The sequence below is a fragment of the Protomyctophum bolini genome, assembly GCF_963924005.1.
Source record: "Protomyctophum bolini genome assembly, chromosome: 8".
In the NCBI taxonomy this organism is placed as follows: Eukaryota; Metazoa; Chordata; class Actinopteri; order Myctophiformes; family Myctophidae; genus Protomyctophum; species Protomyctophum bolini.
Genome location: NC_137869.1, coordinates 43,830,663 through 43,849,832, shown reverse-complemented (window position 1 = coordinate 43,849,832; position 19,170 = coordinate 43,830,663). Strand labels below are relative to the sequence as shown.

Here is a 19,170-nt window from a genome sequence, read left to right as displayed (position 1 = left end):
TGAATCACATTAGAGTAAAATTACACTCAAGTACTTGATCAAGTTCAGTACTCGAGTACAATTTTAAAACGGGAGTACTTCTTCAGGCCACTGTTCAAGTGGTTCTCAAAGTGCGATAGAGGGTCCCTTTGAGGGACCTCAAATTGACCATCACAGGTCTGTAACTGAGACTGTACACATGGAACCAAATGGACCGGTCCCTTGCAGGTCCGTAACTGCATTCTCCCGTTATTGAGATGGTTGAAATGAAAGGTTCAAGCATTCAGCTTGTACAAGGTGGCCGCCGGGCCAGCGTGTTGACAAAGTCAGTTCAGAAACCCCTTTGTTCGGTTGAGAAACGACTTGACCAGTTCAGAAACTAAACCCCTCTCAATCCAGCGGCTGCAGAACCTTCCGTGCCCAGTTCAGATCGGAAATGTGTTTATTATTCCCGTGTTTCAGTCCTGGTGCCTGTGGTGCTCATGAAGCTCAGACGTGGTCTCAATCCTGGTGCCTGCATGTGTGTGTGTGCGCAGGGTCCAGTTCAGAAGGGCTTTCAGTCTCCGTGCCTGAGCAGGGTCCCGGCCAGGCGGTCCCAGTGGGTGAAGTAGGGGGCGTAGTTGGACCTGGACTTGAGGTGGTGCAGGTGGTGGTGCGGCGCTCCGCCGTAGAGGCCGCGGGGCAGCAGGCGGTGCGTGGCCCAGGGCAGGTCGTAGCCGCAGTGGTCCTCCACCGACAGCCAGATGTTCAGCGTGAAGAAGGCCAGCTCCGTCAGCGGGTGGAGGCCCAGCAGGAAGGGGTTGACCGCGGCGAAGATGCCCAGGGACAGCATCTCCCACGCTCCGGAATACTGCGCCGTCAGGGCCGAGGGGGCCGTGTGGGTGTGGTGCACCTGCCGGGGGTGAGGAAAAAAAAGGGTTAAAGTTAATGTCCTAGTATTTGTCAATTGTCACATTGCTGCGTGCAAAATTTGTTCTCCGCGTTTGATCTCATGGAGCGGTGAGCCGCATCTGTGCTGTGCTCGGGAATATTTGTATTTGATCTAACGCCCCAATCCAACCCTTGATGCTGAGTGCCAAGCAGGGAGGCATTGGGTGATTTGGGTCCCGCATTGTTACAGTCTTTGGTATGACCCGTCCGGGGATCGAACCCCGACCTCCCAGTTTCAGGACTGACCTGGACACTCTAACCACAAGGCCACTGAGCTGGACAAAGAGAAGAACAGGACAAGGGGACAAGTAACAGAGTAACTCGCTCACCTTGTGGAAGGTGCGGTAGAGCCAGGGCACCTTGTGGTGCAGCACATGCCAGATGAAGTACTGGAAGTCGAAGAGCAGCAGGCAGGCCAGCATGCCTCCCAGCAGGCTGAGCACGCCGGGAGCACTGGACACACGCTGGACCGCCACGGGTCTCCAGCACCAGTGGAGAACTGTCACCGGGAAGACGAACACCGCATGGTTGTACAGGGACAGGGACAGGCAGCTCCTATAGAGAGACATGAGACAATTGGTGAAACCTTGTGGTTGTACAAGAACAGGCAGCTCCTATAGGGAGACATGAGACAAGGTGAAACCATGTGGTTGTACAGAGACAGGGCAGCCTCTATAAGATGCTGTAAGATAATATAAGGTGAAACCATGTGGTTGTACATAGACAGGGCAGCTTCTATAAGATGCTGTAAGATAAGATAAGGTGAAAACATGTGGTTGTATACATAGACAGGGCAGCTTCTATAAGATGCTGTAAGATAAGATAAGGTGAAAACATGTGGTTGTACATAGACAGGGCAGCTTCTATAAGATACTATAAGGTGAAACCATGTGGTTGTACAGAGACAGGGACTGGCATCTCCTATAAGACAAGGAGACCATTGAGAAAGTATTGTATCAGACGAAGCAATTAAGGAAGCCCTCGGCTGAAGCAGGAACCCCCACTACATATTGTATAAAATGACGTTATAGATTAAACCTTTTCATAGATTTCACAGATAATAATAATAATAACTTTATTTGTATAGCACTTTTCAAAAACAAGTTTACAAAGTGCTTCACATAAAATACACAAACAGGCAATTAAAATCAACAATGAAAATTTGTCAAATACAAAATACAAAAAATAATAATAAGAGATGAGATAAAAAACAGAAACTGGGACTGTTCATTCAAACTCATTAAAAGCCTTTAAATAATAGTGGGTTTTTAATAGTTTTTTAAAAGTGGACACTGAAGTGGTCTGTCTGAGTTCCAGAGGTAGTTGGTTCCACAGCAGTGGAGACCTAGCAGCAAAGGCTCTGCCGCCTTGCGTCACCAGCTTTGTGTTGGGGGGGGTTGAGTAAAACTTTGTCTGCTGATCTGAGGTTACGGGAAGGTATGTGCGGGGACAAGAGTTCGGAAATGTACGTAGGTGCTAGTCCATTTAGTAATTAGTGATTTAAAAACAAACAAGTTAATTTTAAAATCAATTCTGTACATGACTGGTAACCAATGCAGTGAGGCGAGAACAGGAGTAATATGGTCATATCTCCTGGTCTTTGTAAGAACTCTGGCTGCTGTGTTTTGAACTTCTTCATAGACTTGACACAGCACTGTCATCAGTGTTGGATTCATGTTAATGTGTATTTTCAGACAACCACTTACACCCTCAATACAAAGTTGACCTTTCACCCTGTACGCCCCTCCCCCCACACGCACACACACACACGCGTGCACACACAGCTGAGCTGAGCTTGTAGGTCTGCTATGTTCAGCCGATGTTCCCCTCGGAATAGGGATGCTCAAAGTTAAAGTATAAAAATAAGTTCCTGTCACACAACTATTTTGCGGCTTCCTGCAGTAGTAACTCTGAGGACCCCCCTAGAGGTCCCTGACCCCCTGTTGAAGACCCCTGAGGACCCCCTATAGGGGTCCCTGACCCCTGTTGAAGACCCCTGGCCTACATAGTCATTGTTTTGGTGCTAGCCACTGCTATAGACAGTGTATGTCCCGGTGTCTGTCTCTGTGTCTGTCCCTGTCCCTGTATCTGTCCCTGTCTGTCCCTATGTCCGTCCCTGTGTCCGTCTCTGTGTCCGTCTCTGTGTCCGTCTCTGTGTCTGTCCCTGTGTCCGTTTCTGTGTCTGTCCCTGTGTCTGTCTCTATGCCTGTCTCTGTGTCTGTCCCTGTGTCCGTCTCTGGGTCTGTCCCTGTGTCTGTCTCTGTGTCTGTCCCTGTTTCTGTCCCTGTGTCTGTCTCTGTGTCTGTCTCTGTGTCCGTCTCTGGGTCTGTCCCTGTGTCTGTCTCTGTGTCTGTCCCTGTTTCTGTCCCTGTGTCTGTCTCTGTGTCTGTCCCTGTGTCTGTCCCTGTGTCCGTCTCTGGGTCTGTGGGCTAATTATTGTCAATTTAAAAGGTCTGGGAACCACTGCAATACAGCTGCACCCCACAGTTTTTTTTTTTACCTCATGGTGTCCCAGGTCACAGAGCTGTGGGGCTGAATCCTGTAGCTGCGTATCAGAGCCACCCTGGAGGAGAGCAGGTCCAGGCAGGTGAACGGCAGGCAGAACGCCAGGTAGACGCCCAGCGAGAAGAGCACGGGGAAGAAGGGAGAGGCCAGGGGGATGCTGTGACCGGCCGACACCCAGTCCCACACGGGCTGGAGACACATGGTGCGCCCCAGGAACAAGTCCCACACGGGCTGGAGAGACATGGTATATACGACCCAGAAACAAGTCTCACACACGGGCTGGAGGAAAATGGTGAAAAAATAAATGTATTTCCCTTGGCTTTGTTGACCGTGTTTAATCCTTTAGTCTTGGTATTGCCCGTACGCATATGTGTGCGTGTGCGTGTGAGGGAGAGAGAGAGAGCTAGAGTGTATTGCACTAGAGCTTGTGAGCTGGAATAGTGTCTGAACTTGGCTGCTTTTGGCATTTTTATAACCTTAGCCACGCCCCCCATGTGTGTGCGTATGTACTATACTGTGGGTGTCCAAGAGGTGCTCCTGCCTCCCTTATAAGGAGTGTGGTTCCTGCCCGGTGCTTTGCTATTGGCTGGGATGAGGAGAGGGGGTTTTCATGGATGGGAGTTTGAGGTATTTGTATTTTGCTTGAGTATTTCCATTTTCATAATACTATATACTTCTACTCCACTACATCTCAGAGGCATTTTACTCCACTCTACTCAACGTTATTTTACAAGTAACTTTGTAGTTTTATAAGCCAGTTATAAACTAAGTAGTGGTGGGAAAAGATGAAGTACTCACTATATGTATTTGTTACTTGAGTAAGAGTATCAGTATACTGCAATGTGTAAATACTCTGTTACAAGTAAAAGTCTGGAATTAAAAAATACTTAAGTTAACCCATTTAGACCTGCATGAGGCAAAAGAAAGTCTTCTAAATCCTAAAAGTTTGACCTTTTTCATGTCAAAGGACTTCGAGAATTATTTGTATTTGGTCGCAGACCTTCATCTGGAAATATGTTGTTCCAGGGACCCCCCCCCCCCCCAGGAGAGATTTGCGACACATTTTCACGATTTTTAGCTAAAGTATAACATAATGGTTAAAGTATGAAGTGGTATTAAAGTAGCACTAGTAAAAGTACTCATGCAGAATGTCCCATTTCACAAGTTTTCAAATGTATAAAAACCTTTCGAAAATAGCAGATCTAGAAGCTCGCAATGTGACACATTGTGAGCTTGTATAATGTATATACATTGGCCGAAATGTATCAAGGCTAAAGTGGTTACTGTATGTTTTGTAATAATAATCAAAATCTACAATGTAACAAGTATAGGCTAGGTAAAGTTGGCAAATAATCGTACTGGAGTAAAAGTATAATATTTGCCCTTTGAGATGTCGTGGCACTTTATTTGTTTTACTTCCTGCACCACTGCCGAGAAGAGAAGATAATGTGTTTATTCTTCATGTCTTTCTTTTTTTTCTTATCACACTTGGATCAAAAACACACATTCAACTTTTGTTACTGAATAGCTGAGATCAGCATTACAGACAGCTTGAGTGCACACGTTTACTTCTGCACGCACGCACGCAAGGCCAAGGCCAAGATGGTGAACAAAATACCTATTATTCCCATCTTTAGTAGCCGGCCGGTACCAGATTACAAACACATTGAGGTCATATGGAAGAGCCCACAAACACACGCACACGCACACACTAAATACAAAAAATAATAATAAGAGATAAGAGACTGTTCATTCAAACTCATTAAAAGCCTTTAAATAATAGTGGGTTTTTAAGAGTTTTTTAAAAGTGGACACTGAAGTGGTCTGTCTGAGTTCCAGAGGTATAGTTGGTTCCACAGCAGTGGAGCCCTAGCAGCAAAGGCTCTGCCGCCTTGCGTCACCAGCTTTGTGTTGGGGGGGATTGAGTAAAACTTTATCTGCTGATCTGAGGTTACGGGAAGATTAAATATTAAAGTAGCACTAGTAAAAGTACTCATGCAGAATGTCCCATTTCACAAGTTTTCAAAACCTTTCGAAAATAGCAGATCTACAAGCTCGCAATGTGACACATTGTGAGCTTGTAATTTATATACATTGGCCGAAATGTATCAAGGCTAAAGTGGTTACTGTATGTTTTGTAATAATAATCAAAATCTACAATGTAACAAGTATAGGCTAGGTAAAGTTGGCAAATAATCGTACTGGAGTAAAAGTATAATATTTGCCCTTTGAGATGTCGTGGCACTTTATTTGTTTTACTTCCTGCACCACTGCCGAGAAGAGAAGATAATGTGTTTATTCTTCATGTCTTTCTTTTTTTTCTTATCACACTTATCAACTTTTGTTACTGAATAGCTGAGATCAGCATTACAGACAGCTTGAGTGCACAAGTTTACTTCTGCACGCACGCACGCACGCACGCAGGCACGCACGCACGCACGCAGCCACACACACACACCTGGCATGTGTCATGTCGTCCCTTCTCTCTCATATCAGGACAAGATGGTGAACAAAATATCTATTATTCCAACATTATTCCCATCTTTAGTAGCCGGCCGGTACCAGATTACAAACACATTGAGGTCATATGGAAGAGGGAGAGAGGTGTGTGTGTGTGTGTGTGTGTGTGTGTGTGTGTGTGTGTGTGTGTGTGTGTGTGTGTGTGTGTGTGTGTGTGTGTGTGTGTGTGTGTTGTAAAGGCGGTCTTGTGGGACACATGCTCAAAAGGACAATTCAAGGAAACCTGACTCACATAGGTCCACATGCAAGTGGAAAAACCCATGTGGTAATACATAAATTGCGCCCTTTCGTATTATGGAAGCCGTATCGGCCCGTGTTGAACACACACACACACACACACACACACACACACACACACACACACACATGGCATACGACGTTCCTGAATATTTTAGCATTGTGGGAGTGTCCATATGTTAATTATTTTCGCTTTGCGCAATTTGCTATTAAGCCCCTTGACCTAAAAACACTCAGCGCATAACGATTCGATGTGGGTCTGACCACCTCTTAAATGCAAAAAGCACTGTTTGATTTTACACTTGAGTGGCTCTGGGTGCTGCTGGAGTGTTGCCATGTCTGTTTATTATAAGCGGCTTCTTTTTCTGTAAAGTTGCTTGTAAATATTAATATTGGTATAGTTGTGGTTGCTTTTCTTGTTTCTAAAGTGGTTTTTTGGGCTTTTCTCCTAATGTTGTTTAAACCAGTGATCCTCACACAGCACATTCCCATGTCAAGGACCCCCAGATGTATGCATTTGCCCACTAAGGACGGCTAATCCAAAAATATTTTGGGCCAGTGACCCCCATGACAGATTTGTGTTTTAAAATGTTTCAATACAATGTTTCAAAAATATTCCACTTATTGTCACTTTTTTCCAAGATTACTTTTGAAAATAGAAGATCTACCAGCTCACCGTGCATCACATTAATTCATTAAAACTATGAACTCTGACTGCAGGGGGATATATAATGATCATTATAACAATGTGCAAGAAAATATTTAAAAAGAAGGAAGAACTTTAAATATTTGTGGACAATCAAAATATGTTTTTTATTTTAATGTGGTGTCATTAAATGTAGGAGCCATGAATTGGATTCTGGTAATATGTTGGTCAATGAAATGAATGGACTGTCACTGGTGTTAATGTGATTGATTGATGGGCATAGGGGCGGATCTGGTTCACTCAAGAAGGTGGCCTGTTCACCTGGCTGACACACAGTGAGAGAGAGGGGGTGTGTGGGACGCCATACTTTTTGTTGACCGCTTTATTTTGCTTTATTTACGTTGATCGCTGTGATTACTTGGATTTATGTTTGAGCACTTTTTGAGTCATTCATATTACTTTAATAAACCCCTTAAACGCATTGTTTTGGATCCAGTTAATTCCTTTTGAATTTGTGGAGCAGAGCGCGTCTGACAACCTGGCCCATCCCATCGCCTCTCAGCGACTTTAACATCAGTTTCTCATGTAGTCGCTTTACATTGTCAACAAAAAACGGCATTGTCAACGGCGGCATCAAACAGCAGAATTGCGGATCAAGTGGACAAGAAAGACGGTCGGAGTCACGGAGGAGTCACGGAGGAACACTGCCAAACACTGGCGCTGCATGCTGACAAGTGACAACAAACATTCCGTGAGTCACCGTCAAAGTCAACCACGAAAGTCAGCCTGCAAACTGTATGTAAAGGAAAGAACGCAGTTCGCAGTGCATAAGTCAATTGGGGACGTAAACCTACCTGATCATGACACGGGTTGAGTTGACGCTCATGAATACAGTTTGAGGAATCCTCTCGTTAGCAGCTGTCAATAAAGGAATCCGCCGTCTATCTAAATCCTTGTCTGTCAAGCTGCTGTGCTGTTTGTGTGAATATTGCCGAATAATACTGGTGGATGATGTTTTGTGGATAAGTTTCCTTTCAATGTGCGCAATGTGGATGTGTTGTGTTGAATTGCACGAATAGCGCCTAATTGCAAAGGAAAACTAAGAGGAAAATGAGTCAAATAAACACTGGGGAAGTTACCAGTTCTCAGTCAGAAATGGAACATGGAAAACGAGAAATGGACAACCTTGAACGGGAGCGTCGTCTTTCCGTCAATACAATTAAATCATTAATACCACAAATAAAATCTTTCATGGAAAAAAGGGGAAATGTTTTGAGAGTAAAATCTTTGTTGGTTACGTTGGATGCACATTACGCAAATGCCACAATGTCTCACAATACCTTATTGCCTTTATTGTCCGACGAGGAAAAGGAAAGGCAACATGAATGGTTTTACAGCATTGCACAATACAGCAATTCATTTAAATGTGACGTGGAAAAGTGGTTGAATGAACCAGAGAGAACGGAACCTGTTGACACTGGTGTGCAAACTCAATTTACTAGGCCTACAACTGAAACGAGTTCACTTTTGGGAGTTGAAACTGTGGCCACTCCCTCAGTAGGCCTAATGGAGGAACTTCATTCAATAACGCAAACTGCATCAATAATGAGTCTAACACATGACAATGACAATTATGACATACAAGATGATGTGCATCCAAATGACAGTGTATCAAATGTGGGAAGGAAATCTATCACTTCCAGAGTTTCTTCTGAATGTCTGATTGCTCAAGCCGACTTAGCAGCATTGCAGATAAAACAAACCCTATTAAAGGACAAACATGAAATTGAAGCTGCGGAGGAAAGGTTGCGCAAGAGAAAAGAGCAACTGAAACTGGACGAGGACATCGCTGTACAAATGGCGAAATTAAATGTGTTAAAATCGCAAAGTGTCATAAGTGGAAGGTCCTCTAAAACAAAGCATGTGGATGGAATGAATTCATATGTTGAAAAGGCACAAACCCTCAATGCTAACGCAAATCCATTTACACCAAAAATGTCACAAAATCACGCAGTGGACATGGGCACAAGGCCTAAAGAAACAAATAATGCTCAATTCATTCATTTACAATCCCAGCCTCTGTCCGTTATGCACCAGGAATCTATTCAACCAATGCAATATGTTTTCAATGGTTCAAATGCAACTAATCATGACAATACAAGGGCTCATTCTCAAAATCCAACTGCTCATTCTGAAAATGCAAATGCTCATTTTGAAAATGTTAACTGTGGAAATACAAACGCAAATGACTGTCAAAGGGAGATGCTTGGCATTATGCGAAAGCAAAATGAAATTACCACACTGTTGATCCAGCAACATTGCCTCTCCTCTCTGCCAAAAAGAGAGGTGCCAATCTTTAATGGAGATCCACTCAAATACCATTCTTTCGTGAAGGCTTTTGAAAATGGAGTAGAAAATAATACTCAAAAGGACAGTGATCGTCTGTATTACCTGGAGCAGCATACAACGGGTCTTCCCAGGGAACTGGTCAGGAGCTGCCAGCACTTAGACCCAGTGAGGGGGTATGCTAAAGCCAAGGCTCTATTAAAAGAGGAGTTTGGAAACGAGCAGAAAATAGCATCCGCATACATGGACAAGGCTCTTTCATGGCCACTCATTAAAATCGAAGATGTAAAATCTCTTCAAGAGTACAGTCTTTTCCTCAGAGGCTGCTGTAACGCCATGGAGGAAGTCCAATATTTACATGAGCTAGACATGCCCGCAAATATGATGATCGTCATACGAAAGTTACCATACAAGTTCAGAGACACATGGAGAAATGTAGCCTGTGAACTACAGGAAAAATTCAAACGTAGAGCTACATTTACAGACATTACCACTTTTATTGGGAAACAGGTGAGAATTTTAACTGACCCAATATTTGGAAACATACAGGACGCCCCGCCACCAACTACAACTAAAGGTGTGAGCAAATACCCATCTGGAATGAGAGGAACTAGCTATGCCACCACTGTGACCCCCGTGAGAACCATGACTCAGGTTGGACTTGAAGAGGAACATGTTCAGGAAATAATCAAAACATGTCTGTGCTGTGGAGAAGAACACCCATTGGATATGTGTCCCCAGTTGGAGAAAAGACCCCATAAAGAGAAGATAGGCTTCTTAAGAGAAAATGGAGTCTGTTTCGGATGCCTGAGTGTTGGACATGTAAATAAATTCTGTAGACAAAAGATTACCTGTCAAACTTGTGGTCGGAAACATCCAACTGTACTTCACATCACTCAGAAAGAATGGAACCAAGGGTCTGACCTATCGGATCGGAAGTCATGGACATCAGTGGACGGCACAGTAGTATCGAGTGGCCTTACTGGGGCTGGTGACAATGACTGCAAGCTGCCTATTGTTCCAGTGCAGGTTAAGTCCAAGAAGGGGAGCAAGACTGTTAACATATATGCTTTCTTGGACCCAGGAAGCTCTGCAGTATTCTGTACTGAATCCCTAATGCACAAACTTGACCTCACAGGGAGGAAGACAAATATTCTCTTGAAGACAATGGGCCAAGAGAAAGTTGTTTCTAGTCACATCGTATCAGGACTGGAAGTCTCTGCCTTGAATGAGAAGCACTTCTGTGAACTGCCCAAGGCTTACACACAGGTGTGCATACCTGTCCATAAAAGGAACATTCCAAGACAGAAGGATCTTCAGAGATGGCCTCATTTAAATCACGTTCATCTGCCTGAGATTGATGCTGACATCGAGCTGTTGATAGGAACAAATGTTCCTGATGCTTTAGAACCGCTGCATGTCATTCGCAGTGTTAATAATGGTCCTTATGCCATCAGGACCAGACTGGGCTGGACTGTGAATGGACCGCTGAGAGGAGGCAGCGAGAATGCAAATGAGTGTCAGCAGCCAGAGTTTTCTGTGAACAGGGCGTCAGTCATGAACTTGGAGGAACTGTGGCAGCCTCAGTTTAAGACAGATTTCCCAGAACGTAACAGTGATGAACAACCTGGCATCTCAAGAGAAGATCATACATTTATGGAACTGCTCAATGACCAGTGTCAGACCGGCTCACCATTGAGGAGAAGGGACATCACCATCCCACAAATTAAGGTCATTACTGCCACCAAGCCGAGTCGTATGGACGTCTCGTGGAGGAAAGAGCTACACATGGATCCAGAAGCTTCTGTAAATTGGCCAGAATGCGCTTCAGTGATCAAACCCATTATGAACGAGACTTCCAGGTTAATAGTTGATCCAGATGAAACTCATCAACCACTATCGGATGACCCTGAGGTCAAGAAGGCTGTTGTGGTCAATGCTATACAGACCAAGGAGGAGGTTGGTGCACTGACTCACGTGATCCCATACTGGGAATCTTGGACACGTATGGTAAAGTCTGTAGCTTGGATTTTTATATTTATGATCTGGCTCTTGTCTCTCTGTGGGAAACAAGACATAAAAGTGGACCTGGAACAGTCTGACTTGGACGTGGACCAAAATAGATGTTCAATAGAAAATAATATGGAGACCTTTGAGAAAGAGACCGTTTCAAGGTGCTTGCCAGAGGACTTCTCAAAACCACACAAAGGCGAAAGTGTGAAGCGGGATAGTCACATCTCCCTACTTTGCCCACGGATGAAAAACAATAAAGAACAGCTCCCAGGAACTGCCAATAACCAAGATCTGCTTAATTTAGGAGGCAGAGGAGGACTAATGTTTGGACTATTCCAGGACCTGTTGAATTCAGGTTGAATATGATTACAATTACTTGGATTGCTTTCATCTTGACCTTTGACTTTGACCTTGACTATACAATGAGAGTGTTAACTCTGAAAATGACTTTGCGTGGGAACCTCTTACGAACAATCGTTTTCGCGTTCGGCTGAAGAGACTTTCATATCCATGAGAAAAAAGAAAAGTTTGGGAAGTTGATTACTGTTATTTCATGCCTCCTATTCCTTCGTGATGTAATTATTATGTAATAACCTAATAATTTGGGGCTGGCGTGTAGGAGCCATGAATTGGATTCTGGTAATATGTTGGTCAATGAAATGAATGGACTGTCACTGGTGTTAATGTGATTGATTGATGGGCATAGGGGCGGATCTGGTTCACTCAAGAAGGTGGCCTGTTCACCTGGCTGACACACAGTGAGAGAGAGGGGGTGTGTGGGACGCCATACTTTTTGTTGACCGCTTTATTTTGCTTTATTTACGTTGATCGCTGTGATTACTTGGATTTATGTTTGAGCACTTTTTGAGTCATTCATATTACTTTAATAAACCCCTTAAACGCATTGTTTTGGATCCAGTTAATTCCTTTTGAATTTGTGGAGCAGAGCGCGTCTGACAACCTGGCCCATCCCATCGCCTCTCAGCGACTTTAACATCAGTTTCTCATGTAGTCGCTTTACATTAAAATTAATCTGGATATGGCAGACTCACTATCTAGAAAATAAAAACATGCGCTTCTTTTGGGATTATTTTTATAGACCTATTTACTTGTTTCTATGAGACATGGCAACAGCGCTCTCTGCTGTGGCGAAGAGAAGAGGCTTTCTTTGGTAAAATGTTGAGATTAGAAACGGCCATAATTATTCATTTCTCAACCTTGAAAAAAAACATCTCCATAATCCTTGGGAAGTTTGCTTTCATACGCTGTATCACACCCGATCTTCTTCAATAAAATGCTACGAGCGAAGACCATACCACCGGGGCCACAGCATTACGCAGCACATTCAACTCATTCCGGGACCACATCACACCCATCCTCCGTGAACTCCACTGGCTCCCAGTCAAGTCCAGAATTGAATTTAAAATACTCACCATCACCTACAAAACCCTCAACAACCAGGCCCCCCTCTACCTCTCTGAACTCATCAACCGCCATGTCCCCTCCCGCTCCCTCAGGTCAAGCACTGCCAACCAACTGGAACCCCACAAATCTAACAAACGGACATGGGGAGACAGGGCTTTTGCAGTGGCTGCCCCTTCTCTCTGGAACTCACTCCCAACTCACATCAGAGCTGCCCCCACCCTCGAAATGTTCAAAAGCACACTCAAAACCCACCTTTTCAAACTGGCTTTCCCTACATAACCCCCCCCCCCCACACACACACCCCCTTCTTGTTGGTCCCTCTTTTGATTTTGATTTCTAGTTTTTAACCTTTTTAAACCTTTTTAAATAGTTTTCTAATAAATATGTCTGTACCTCTTTCTGTAAAGCGACTTTGGGTACCCAGAAAAGCGCTATATAAATCGTATATATTATTATTCCTTCGTCGTGACTTGAATGAAATAAAAAACATTGATATTAGCCTATAAACACTCATGGTTCTCTCATTTCTCAACCGTTTTGTAAAATGAAAAAATCTCCATATTCCTTATAGGAATCTTGCTTTCATTCCCTGTATGGTACATGGTTCTATTGTTATCGAATTAAACAGTATCAAACGGACTTGCATGTTCGGGGGTTAGATTCTGGGAACATTACGCATGGACCGCCAATTTGCCAATATGCTGCGTATCTACTCGCAGTTCCATTCCGATCTGAAAGGTATAGGTGGGTCTGTTCTTTTGAGGCATAAAGGTGACAGCATGCAGTGCAATAGGAAAAATTAACCCAAATGTGACAAAGTCATGACATGTCTTCTATGGTGCCAGCCTGAAGAAATGTAATACCATGATCCCCAAAGTGCGCATTCCGTATGTGACATCAGCTGACTGGTAACGAGAATAGTACGGACATGTTGATTGGGTACGTCTCAAACACTCCTTAAACACTCCGACTAATTCAAGGCCGTTTTGCGCACTCCACGGGGTGTCGAAAGCGCTTCTTACCATGCCCATAATTGCTATATGACATTCCACACGCCCCCACCTCTTAAAACTGTAATATGTATTATTGTTCCACTTGCATAATCGACCCCACAGAGTCACAAAAGGCCCACTCTCACACAACCAAACCCCCAACATATAGCCTCAAGACATTCAACAAATGTGTAACTGCCAGTGACAGTTGGTTCTGCAATAATTTCTTTAGTTTGAAGTCTGTTTATTCTTTATTTATTGTTTGTCTTATTTTGTTGTTTGTTTGGATACTTCCTGTAATTTGGCATACTTTTACTTTGACACCTCCTGTTACCTATCCATATATAGCTGAAGCCTGTTAGCTTCACTCACCTCAGACCAATAGACTAATTTCACACAGCCAGACTCCAGAGTGAGCAGAGGGAGAGAGCACCAGTGTACGTGTGTTTGCACCAGACCACACGGTATGAAATGTTTGACTGTTTATGTGACTCTTATTATGTTTGTACTCTTATTGATTAAGCAGTGTTAAAGCCTGTGACATTTGCAGTTGTAGTGAACTTTTAGTGACTGAAGTTGTTTATTGTCTACAGTGCCTGTCCGTCACACTATGTGTAAATGTGACCATCGGTGACTCTTGATGTGCCCTGAGGTTCAAGTTGGTTATGCAGCCCTTTAGCACCCTCGATACGCGGAGTGAGGTATACATGATTATTTATTTGTCTAGTTTCCATTTGGAGTATATCATTCATGATTGTATTTGTTTGGTTTTCGTTTGGTTGTGGTACTTTTGGTTATTGTGCATGTTCCTTGTCTTATAAGTTATAATTGAAATGACTTGAGTTTTCAAGTCACTGTATTTATAATTGACCATAAATTAACAATTTTTATTGTTGATTGTACTGCTGAAGTGACAAGTTTAATGCACAGATTTTAGTAGTGAAACTATGAGATTATTCGATTGTAACTGTATTTATTGTATATCCTTATAGTTTTCACGGTGTTGGAACAATAAACACACCCGTCGAGACCACCCAAACTTGTCATTCTTTCATCAATCGAGGGGCAGCTACAAAATGAGACAGTGACATTGTAAAACAAACAGCACCAAACAGCACCACAGGCATAGGCGGACTTTGAGCCTGACGCCAGGGGGTGCGACTGTTTGGCTAGCGACTCCCGCTAGCCAAACAGTCGCACCTTTATTTTATTATTTTAGCGTTTTTACAATGCCCTAACCCCTAAAAATGAGTTATTTAGGTAGTACAGCAGCTCACACACATACACACATGCACTACAGCCGTACAGCGAGGCATCATATCATGATAAGAGAGATGATTATAAACTACAGTCAGAAGCCATAAGTTAAGTGCACCCCCTGCACCCCCTTTAAATCCGCCCATGACCACAGGGGTGTGACAGATAGAGATAATATCAGACTGTAGTTTGAAGTATTATTAAATGTTTATATCTTAATTTCCGTGTGTGTGTGTGTGTGTGTGTGTGGTTGCAAGATGGCGGCAGGAGTGAACGCTGGTTCACCAGCCAAAATGCACTAATTCCACACTAAAGCACACCCGTCGTAACTACCGTCGTCAATGTAGGGAAGAAAGGTTATTATTATTATGGATATAACCGGATTGCTGCTCGCGATGTGCCTCATTGCGGTGATAAAGTCGGCCTTTAAAGCCGCTTTACCAACCGGTAGAATATATCAACAAAGGTGGAGGGTGTTCGACCCCACGCCAACAGCGGGGAGTCCAAGCACCTGGACAACATTTTCAGACTATGTCCGTCCACTTACACCAGAGGAGTGGATCCTCTTTCAAAACGAGGAAAGAAACTTCAGAAAGACTCTGGATACAAAGCGACTCGAGGAGCGGCGAAACTTTGCCTTCTCAGGTGGAACGCCTGTCAAATGGACTAAACTCATCAGCATTCTTAATGGATTGTACTACAAGAACGGGACTTTCACCACTCGCCATAAGAACGGAAGACCATTTGGACTACCGCTACTTAAGTACACACTGCGAGTATTAAAAAAGTTTCCGCTCTTCAGTCCGACCCTCCCACAAGAACTGTCTCGGGAGCCCCTGGGGGAATGGATCGAAGCGCAACTGGGCTACGTGAGAGACGTCATCCAGCCAGCGCTCGGGAGAACCAGCGAACATCAAAGGAGACCGAGAGAGGTGGGCAGAGATAAATTGGCTTACCTATGGCAACATAGGAGAACGAAAGCAACAGAAATCATATTGAATAACAGCACATATCCAAACCCCCCGCCCTCTGTTAATACTGTGGACCTTGTGCAGAATTACTACTCAGCCAAATGCAAACGAACTAATCACGCCCCTTTAGGTGACGCACCATGGCTACAAACGCTTGCACTCGACCCCCCGCAATATAGCCCAGAGACCCGTAACTTTACAGCCAGTGAGGTGGAAGATGTGATCAATAGCCTGCCAAACAACAAGGCCAGTGGCGCTGACGGGGTCACATATGAAAATCTAAAAGCCACTAACTCATCTCAAACTCTGGTAAATATATTCAACACTTGCCTGCTGAATAGAAAAGTGCCGGACTCATGGGCAGGTGCATTAATACACAGAATCCCTAAAAAAGGCAATATTCCTGACGACCCTTCTACGTGGAGGGACATTTCACTTTTACCGACAATATATAAAGTATTCATGAAATGCATATTGGCCCGTATTCTGCCCTGGCTCACAGACACTGGCATTCTGTCATCTGAACAAAAGGCGTATATTGCCCGTCAAGGAATGAATGAGCATGTTTTCTGTCTGAAGACAGGGATCGACAACTTTAAACATGACTCTGCAAAGTTCTATTCTGTTTTCTTAGATTTCCGTGATGCATTCGGCACATTGCCTCATAATGTTATGATTTATGCTCTTAGTGAAATCCAGCTGCCACAACTGTACATAGATATAGTGACGAATGTCTATGAAAAATCCTACATTCAGGTTATATGTGGGAATACTCTGACTGATCCAATCAAGCTTGGTATAGGTATTAAAACAGGGTGTCCCTGGAGTGCGGTGAATTTTATTCTTTCAATTAACCACTGGCTCAAATGGATGCGCCAGTGCGCACCTGAGGGAATAAGATCACCAAACCCTGTCCAGGGGTACGCCGATGATGTGCAAATTGCGTCACATCAAGAGAACGTAATTATAGCTATGCTCTCCCGTACTGAGGAGTTTCTGCTGTGGTCAAGGTTGGAGGCTAAACAAACCAAATGTGCTGCGTTTTATGAAAGGCGCAGCGGTGGTAATCGGTGGTATAAATCTAAAACCGACAAGCCCCCATCCTTTTCACTCATGCAAAAACCCATCAGAGTGTATTCAAGACATGAAACTTATCAATACCTGGGGCATAAATTTAATGTTGCAGGCGACTGGGAAGAGCAAGTCAGAGAACTGTATGATGACTACTCTGTCAGACTGGACTTGATCGACTCCTCCCCCCTCCCTATCCGAATGAAATTGCAGGCAATCAGAGAATTGGCACTCGCCAAAATTCAACATCTATTCTCGAACATCCATTTGCCACAGAACACCCTTACAGAACTGAATAACAAGGCAGTGCGCTTGGTGAGGGGCTGGTTCTGTCTCAATACTCACTCCACCCGTGCCATACTGTTTCAGCCCATCAGAGATGGTGGTCTGGGTGTACCGAATATTGAGTGGGTTTACACCGCCACCAGAACCAGTCACCTTATAAATATGCTCAACAGCGACGACCCCACGGTCAGGGAAATGGCTCGCGAGTCACTCATTCAACATATGCAGCGACGTAAAGTACCACCCGCGCTGGAGAATGAGACGCAGTTCCTTGGATTCAAGACTAAGGCGAATGGTAAATTGGACATTAAAGCCGCTGGATTCGGTGTGCGGTCCGACTGGATGGATCTTAATGATCTATGCCAGCGATCAGGATTACAGTTAAAGTGGGTGGCGCCTGATACAACAATCGCTGCGCTCAACAACAGCATCATCATAGATCCGCGTGTCCGTGCATGTGCGACCTACGAGCAGGACGGTGCGCACCATGAACTGTCAATCAAATCCGCGACCGCAAGAGCCACCATTCTAGGAATGAAGCGATCAGAAAGTGCACAACACTGGACCAGTCTGAGGCTGCAGGGAAAACTGGCTCTTCTTCCCTTTGCAAACCACTCATTATCACACTCTATACTGTCAAATAACACCATAGGTGAGGACATTCTCATTTTCACTATTAAAGCCCGTTTACAGGTGTTGCCGACCAAGTTCAACTTGGCAACCTGGTACCCATCAGCACACGACCCACACTGCATCCTACATCCAGTACCACATGACAAAGAAACAGTCGCACACATCTTAAATGGTTGCAGCCACTATAAAGGACTGTACATTGCCAGACATGACCGTCTGGTGGACCTGGTCTCAGACAAGATCAGAGGAGTACAGGACAGGACAACAAGAATGTATAAACACAGCACTGTAAAAATAGACTGGTTTGATCACAATGACACGCATGTCAATTCACTACAAAATATTCCAAATACCCCAGATATTGTGTTCATCAATGAAATTAGAAAAACTGTCACTATATTTGAAATAGGCTGCCCATTTGATTTGTATATGGACACTTGTTTTACATCCAAACTTATGAAATATCAGCTTCTGGTGGAACGTATTATGGCCTTGGGATATAACTGTCAACTTATTGTCCTTGTATTTGGAAGTCTGGGCCATGTCCATAAACTTGTGCTCAGGGGTTTGCAATTGGGTGGATTGCTAAAAACAAATGCAAAAAAGCTGGCTAAATACTGTTCTGTCTCAGCTACTATGGGCAGTCTGTCTGTCTGGAGAAGGCGTTGTTTCATTTATCCCTAGGAGGCTTAAAAAAACCCCAAAACAAACATCCTGTCTAGTAGTATCAAGTATATAGTATGTCAACAATGTGCTGTATATATATATATATATATATATTTTTTTTTTAATATATACTTTCTCTTCTTTTCCCTCTGTGTGTTAAGCGCATGTGCAGCAGCTTGGTTGGACCATGTAATGTATAACCTTATTCTGACCAGTGTTTGGGTCTATTCTGTATACGCCTCTTGTGCAGATCCAAATAAAAGAAATCAAATGTGTGTGTGTGTGTGTGTGTGTGTGTGTGTGTGTGTGGTCCAGCCTGGGACATGAGATGAGATATACTTTATTGTCCCACGAGGGGAAATTTGTCTTGGGCAAAAGTGCATTAGTACATACATCAACGCTTTTTAAAACAGACAGACAATACACAAAAGACAATACACAGTGGCAGCAAAGTACAAGTCACAAGAGTATCACAAGAGATCAGTGCAAAATTGCAATCAGAGAAGGTATAATTATAATATAAAGTGCTAGAGTATATTCACAGTTTATAGTATCACAGTAAAGTGCAATAAAGTTTGAAGCAGTTGCTCTTGCAACGACGCTCTGTAGAGTTAGAGCTTGAGAGTACTGAGTTCACCTTTACCTGTTGAGATCTGTTTGTTAACATGGAGTGGAACCATCTAATGATGAATGG

General features: G+C 43.8%; 1 protein-coding gene across 1 annotated transcript; it reads right to left on the bottom strand.

Moving 5' to 3' along the window:
* Positions 1-535: 535 nt before the first annotated feature.
* Positions 536-3,703, bottom strand: LOC308320357 (cholesterol 25-hydroxylase-like protein; the record flags this gene model as incomplete). The annotated part of the gene is made up of 3 exons (XM_080770692.1): positions 3,410-3,703; positions 1,239-1,464; positions 536-871 (listed from the first exon to the last, which is right to left on the bottom strand). Exons 1-3 carry the CDS (start codon positions 3,655-3,657, stop codon positions 536-538), a joined length of 810 nt encoding a protein of 269 aa, XP_080626818.1. The 5' UTR covers positions 3,658-3,703.
* Positions 3,704-19,170: the final 15,467 nt, after the last annotated feature.